The 6,047-nt window shown below is 33.1% G+C and overlaps 1 protein-coding gene across 1 annotated transcript in view; it reads right to left on the bottom strand.

The window, feature by feature from the left end:
* LOC105173177 (DEAD-box ATP-dependent RNA helicase 8) overlaps window positions 1,745-6,047 on the bottom strand; it is a 5,105-nt gene continuing 802 nt past the window's right edge. Inside the window, exons 4-11 of the mRNA XM_020697801.1 lie at window positions 6,012-6,042; window positions 5,283-5,521; window positions 4,459-4,710; window positions 4,164-4,344; window positions 3,236-3,324; window positions 3,086-3,159; window positions 2,858-2,984; window positions 1,745-2,465 (exon numbers count right to left, since the gene is read on the bottom strand). Of these exons, the coding sequence (XP_020553460.1) occupies window positions 2,906-2,984; window positions 3,086-3,159; window positions 3,236-3,324; window positions 4,164-4,344; window positions 4,459-4,710; window positions 5,283-5,521; window positions 6,012-6,042 (945 nt within the window). The 3' untranslated portion in view covers window positions 1,745-2,465; window positions 2,858-2,905. The remainder of the gene's footprint in view (window positions 2,466-2,857; window positions 2,985-3,085; window positions 3,160-3,235; window positions 3,325-4,163; window positions 4,345-4,458; window positions 4,711-5,282; window positions 5,522-6,011; window positions 6,043-6,047) is intronic.

Here is a 6,047-nt window from a genome sequence, read left to right on the forward strand (position 1 = left end):
ATTATATATATATATATATATATATACATAGAGGCAATAGAGTAAATAAAAATAAAATATATACTTTTTATCCTTTTGATCTTATACTTTTATTTTTTTGCTCATTTTTCCACTGAAACAAAATTGAACTCCAGAAGGGTACCATATACATCGATTTTTACTTTCCTGCATCTCTTTCCCCTAATTAAATAATAAACTATCTCTTATATATTCTTTTTTACTTTCACTTTTCTTATAAGGCTTTTCACCTCAACCAAGCATTCTCTAAATCTTTGGACAAAATTGCTTGTATATATATTTGTATGTATGTATATATATATAAGAAAAAAATACAAACAACCATCTTGTAATATCGTAAATGAGCAAATTACTACGAAAAAAAAAAGAGCAACTTACCTTCATGTATTTTTTAAAATTCAACAATTTACCCCTCTATGTTTTTTAATATGAAGCAATTTACCTCTCAATATTTTTTAAAATTACAGCAATTTATCCCTCTGTGTTTTTTAAAGTGAAGCAATTTACCTTTCTAAACAGGGAGGTAATTCTTCATTTTAAAAAATACAAGGAGATAAATTGCTATTATTTTTTTGTATGGTGGTAATTTATTCGTTTGTAATATCACAGTGAGGTGAATTACATTAAACCCATATATTTAATAAAGTACAACTATTTTCTAAAATTCTTATCTTACAAATTCAAGATAAAATATTGCTTAATTGAACAAATACATTTAATTTAAATAAAATAAATAATCAGCAGCTTGGGTAGTTGAAACTTCAAAGACTAAAAATTAAGTAACATATGAGTAAAACACATACATAAAAATCAAGAAAGTAAAAAGATATCCCTAACTTTTGAAACTTAGATTATCAACTTCTCAATCTAAGTATTTTTAGATAAAAATGAATAATTGCCTCTCAAATATCTTTTAAAAGAATTGGAACGAAAATTGTATTTGTTCACATATTTCTTTAATCTACAGCAATTCTTCGATTTTCAAATTTCTTTGATCTAAGTCAATCGAATATATCTAGTCAAGAAAAACAAAATCCCATTTGAGTAATTAGTTAATAACTTTTTTTTATTTCAAAAAAAAAATGAAAAAGTGTTTTTTTTTTTCAATGAATAAAATAAATTATTCAACCGTACTTGCTGAACTCATTATGGAAGATAGGATTCTTCGTGTTTCTCTAGCTGCTAGTTCTTGTGCATTATATAGATTTTGGCTTGAGAGACGCCACTCATTGAACACTATTGTACTGTACAATTGCACTATTTATCTAATAAAAATTATATTGACCTAAAAAAAAAAACTGCTCATTATTAATATTTGTTTCGTATATATCATACGAATTTATTGATTGAATTAGCCTGGGACAGATTATGATTTTGGCATTCTTGGAGGGTCGGCATGAACTACCCAAATCAAAACCTATAACTTCAAACTTATTCATAAAATTACGAAATTAACTTTAAGGCTAAGCTAGAACATCATTGGTATGATTGAAGAGGACAAAGCATATCACCCTTTCCGGTAAAAGATTAAGTAAAATTACAATTGTCGCCTATGATTTTATTATTTCATTTACAGATTCGTTTAGGTATAAACGTATTTCCTCTATTGGATTGAGTCACGTGTAAATAGCAACTGTCATTGGATGCGATCGTAAAAGTCTTCTACCACTATAAAATCATAATTATTACTGTTTAAAAGAAAAGTGCTTGCAATCTAAACCCGCTATTCAATTGTCAATTTCACGCCTTTGCATTAATAAACATCCCTACTGTATTGCGATCTCATAAAGTGTCGTAGCTGAATTTGGACTGATTAATTAGCTTGAGCAGAAAATAAAAAAGATGCAAAACACGATTCATCAGACTTATATGGATTTCTGGCGGGCAATGTGATAATCCTGAATCAGCAAACAGTAAGTCCAGACCTTCAAAATCAACACCCTGAAATAGCAAAGCGCAAACAGATACGGAGAATCCTAATTATCACAAAGTCCCACGGCAACCGGTTGCTACTGCGATGCCATAAGCAGCTAGACGCTATATCTTAAACTTCACAAAATAGATCAAAATAAAGAAACAAAAGTGTGTTTTTCTTTTCTTTTCCCCTTTTTTCATTTATAACTCGAGAGCAGAAAGCAGGAAAGGAAGCAGGAAGACTTTTTTTTCAAACGGACTACACAACATGCATTCGGATTAACTTAAGCTTAACCGCAATAGGGAATAAGAGGAAAAGCAGTCACCTAGTGCACCAAGGATATAATCCCGAAGATATATAGAATACCATAACTTTTTAGAGTTCAAGGGCCATGAGATGCCCAATATCTTGGGAAATTCTGGCATCGTCTGCCTCACGAGTCAGGTACAAAGTCTTTCATTATCAAGACCATGATTATATATAAGCCCCCGATGTTACAATCATCTTGCCTTCCACAAGCAGAGCTATGTTCCTGTCGTGGAAAATAAGATATGGACAGTTAAAATCAGAAGAATCAAAAAGGACCATAGTATGGTGCTATACTTCATTTGATACTCCTAACCCATTCCAGATGGAGATTGTGCACCTTTTTCCAGACATGTAACCGGAAATGCAACGAGATGAAACTGGACCACTTTTTTTGAACAGTTAAAGGATTCAATTAGAGTGTAAAACAGCAAAAAATTAAAAAAAACTATCTTACTGAACTAAACCAGACTATTACTGATTTGTAGCAAGAATTGCTATAAGGTTCAACAACTTAAAATAGGAGTGATTAGAAATTTGAAGTGACAGCATCAATTTCTTATGGAGCTGAAGAGTTCTGAGGTAACCACAGAAACATGCGTTGGTTCTATAACTCACCAGTTTTTACCACTTCCGATCACATGCAAATAGACCAGCCATCACAGATCATTGACAGTATATAGCTTGATCTATATGTGGAGGGATCTGCTTGATCTCTGTCCCCAACTCTTGTTCAATCCTATACCTAAAAGAAGACAGAAAACAGGGATGAAAATGATCTCTAATAAGTACATTACTGACTAGACTATCATATCTCATATTAAAAAACCAACAAATGCATCATACAAATTGAAACGGTCCTCATAGGTGATCAGATTCACAGCTAAACCAAGGTGTCCGAACCTTCCAGATCGACCGACCTACACATAACACGAAAAAAATAAGGGAAACAGAGGAAAAATGAATATTAAACTCACAAAAAAGAAAGCACCATACCCTGTGTAAATAAGTTTCTGAATTCTTAGGGAAATCAAAATTGATAACAACATTTACTGCCTGGATATCTATCCCTCTTGTAAATAAGTCTGCAATTTGATTGTAAGAGTCAATATGATAAGTTGCAAATATTCTACAGTCAAGATATAAAATATCATCAAATGAAATAACAATCAAATAATGAAGGTAAAGGAAGTCACGCCCCCTTACTGTCATTTTATATATATCTAGCCATTAAACTTTCACAAAGACATTCATTCAAGCACAGATCTGGGGCTCCCTGAGTTTATAGTTACATAATTGCATCTCGATTATATCCTTGAGAGGGCAATAAAGTGCATTTGACTGACAACAGAATATTTCAGGTCACAATATCAAAACAATAGTTAATTTTAGCAATGCTGCAAAACAAGTAAGATTTTTTTTTCCATAAAAGAAAGACATTACGATTTAGTTGGAGGAAAATACTAGGAAAAAAAAAAAAGATGAACAAAGAAGACACAAATCATCATAAAGCCCCTACAACCACTATGTCTGAGAGAAAAGTGTTCAGAAGGCCCACACCCAAGGGCAATTCACCATCCATGTAATCAAAATAACATAATAGAGGTGATCCTTGTATTACCCTTCTGCATATGATTAATCTATAAATTACTTGTATATTTAACTGCACTACTGAGGATTAATAATTCACAAACTGTGTCACCCTGTCAAATAGAAATCAACCTCTGCTTCAAACCAATTCTTTGCACCATCTTTTTCCATGGGAGGTAAATGAACTGTTTACCTATACAAATATCACTGCATACTTTATCTTAACTTTTTTTTCAAAACTACCACCAGGACCAACAATGATACAGTCGACTTGTCTACCTCATGAATTAAAATGCAAGACATTTACTAGGCAAGAAGGCCTATTGGGACATACCAGTGCAAACAAGATTCCTGCAAGCACCATTGCGGAAGTCATGAAATACTCTGTTGCGATGATCTTGAAGCATCTTAGCATGGATGTAGAAGCAAGAATAGCCAAGTTCCGTGATTTTCTTGGCAAGAAGTTCTACTCGATTCACAGAATTGCAGAAAATAATAGATTGGTTTATTTGAAGCTGAAGGAAAAGATAATAGATACATCAACTTCAGAAACAAAATCACCAAAGATGGCAAAAGATATTCACTAAGCTATAACTAAAAATTGCAAGTATTTTTCCTTGATCTTGAACCTTCGAGAAAAGAGTGTTGAGGCAGTGAACTTTCTGTCTTTCTTCAACAAAAGCATAATATTGCGTTATACCCTTGAGAGTAAGCTCATCCATAAGGTTGATGATATAGGGTTTATGCAGGTAACGATCTTTGAAATCTTTCACCGTAACAGGAAATGTAGCAGAGAACATAAGGATCTGACGATTTGCAGGTAAAAAGCGAATTAACTGTTCAATGGAAGGCTGAAATTCTGGTGACAAAAGCTTATCAGCCTGAAAGACATAAGAAAAATACGGGTATGATTATGCAATTTTGTAACACTTATGGAAATAAACATTACATTGTTGCCAAATTTGGGAAGGGGCACAACTAGAAAACTAAGAAATATATAGGGAAATGGAGATACCATGATCATGAACAAGAATCCACAATAGTTGAGTAGAAAGTACTATTATCACAAATTGGGATTTGTTGGGACAAATAACTGTAACACCAAGGCTCAAACCTTCCGCACTTCTCATTCATACATAAAATTATATATTTTCCAGCTATACTGCATTCAACATGAGAAGTGAGAATACCACCTAGCGGTGCCAACATGACCATATCTTATATGTTCTTCACTTAATACATTACACATTTCAGCAAAAATTTAGCATCTATCGACTGCTCCGATTCCCTTTCACAACCCCATAACCAGAAATGGGGAGTGCAAGGAGAAAAATTGATAATTGGAAACAAGGTAGAGAATAATAACACGATATGCGAAGATCACAACTATTCCGCATGCCAAACAGATAACGTACTCACCCTAGGAGAAAAGATATTGAAAACATAATTATACCTCATCCATTACAAGCATAGAGCATTCATTCAAAATGCAGACACCCTTTTTTGCAAGATCAAGAATTCTTCCAGGTGTCCCCACAAGTAAATGAACTGGTTGATAAAGTCGCATTATGTCATCTTTCAAGCTAGTTCCACCCGTGGTAGCCATGACTTGAATGCTTAAATGTTTTGCCAGTTCTTTACAAACTTGTGATGTTTGAAGAGCCAACTCTCTCGTTGGAACAAGAATAACAACTGCAAAGATACACACAAGAAAAAAGTCAAGGCAAAGGATTGAATAATATAAGAAAACAACTACGACAATAAAAAACTTATCAATGTGTTTTTGTGTAGAGGATACAGTCATGCTTATTAGAAAACTAGATAAATATAGACATGATTAAAGATACATAGTGATAATGACCAGGCCTAAACATCATTAAGCAAAAAGTTGCCAGAAAGTTCCTGTGTTTACTCCAACAATGACAAATTAAGTGGGTACATGGACAAATAATGTGCCAAAAGTCCCCTATATTCTTACTAAGACCTTTCATATCTGTAAAAAGCTATAGCTTAACCTCGTAACGGCAAAACTCAGCTGACTAATACTCCAAGGGAAAAAAAGAAGTAGCTACAAGCAGAAATTTCCCACAATCCACTAGACCAGCACATATACAACAAACATCTTCTCCAAAAAACTTCAAAGATTCTACGTTTGCATGAAGTTTCAATGAATAATTCAAACCTTGAATAGCATTTTTATCTTGATCAATTTTCTCCA

Source organism: Sesamum indicum, linkage group LG11, assembly GCF_000512975.1.
Source record: "Sesamum indicum cultivar Zhongzhi No. 13 linkage group LG11, S_indicum_v1.0, whole genome shotgun sequence".
Taxonomy (NCBI): Eukaryota; Viridiplantae; Streptophyta; class Magnoliopsida; order Lamiales; family Pedaliaceae; genus Sesamum; species Sesamum indicum.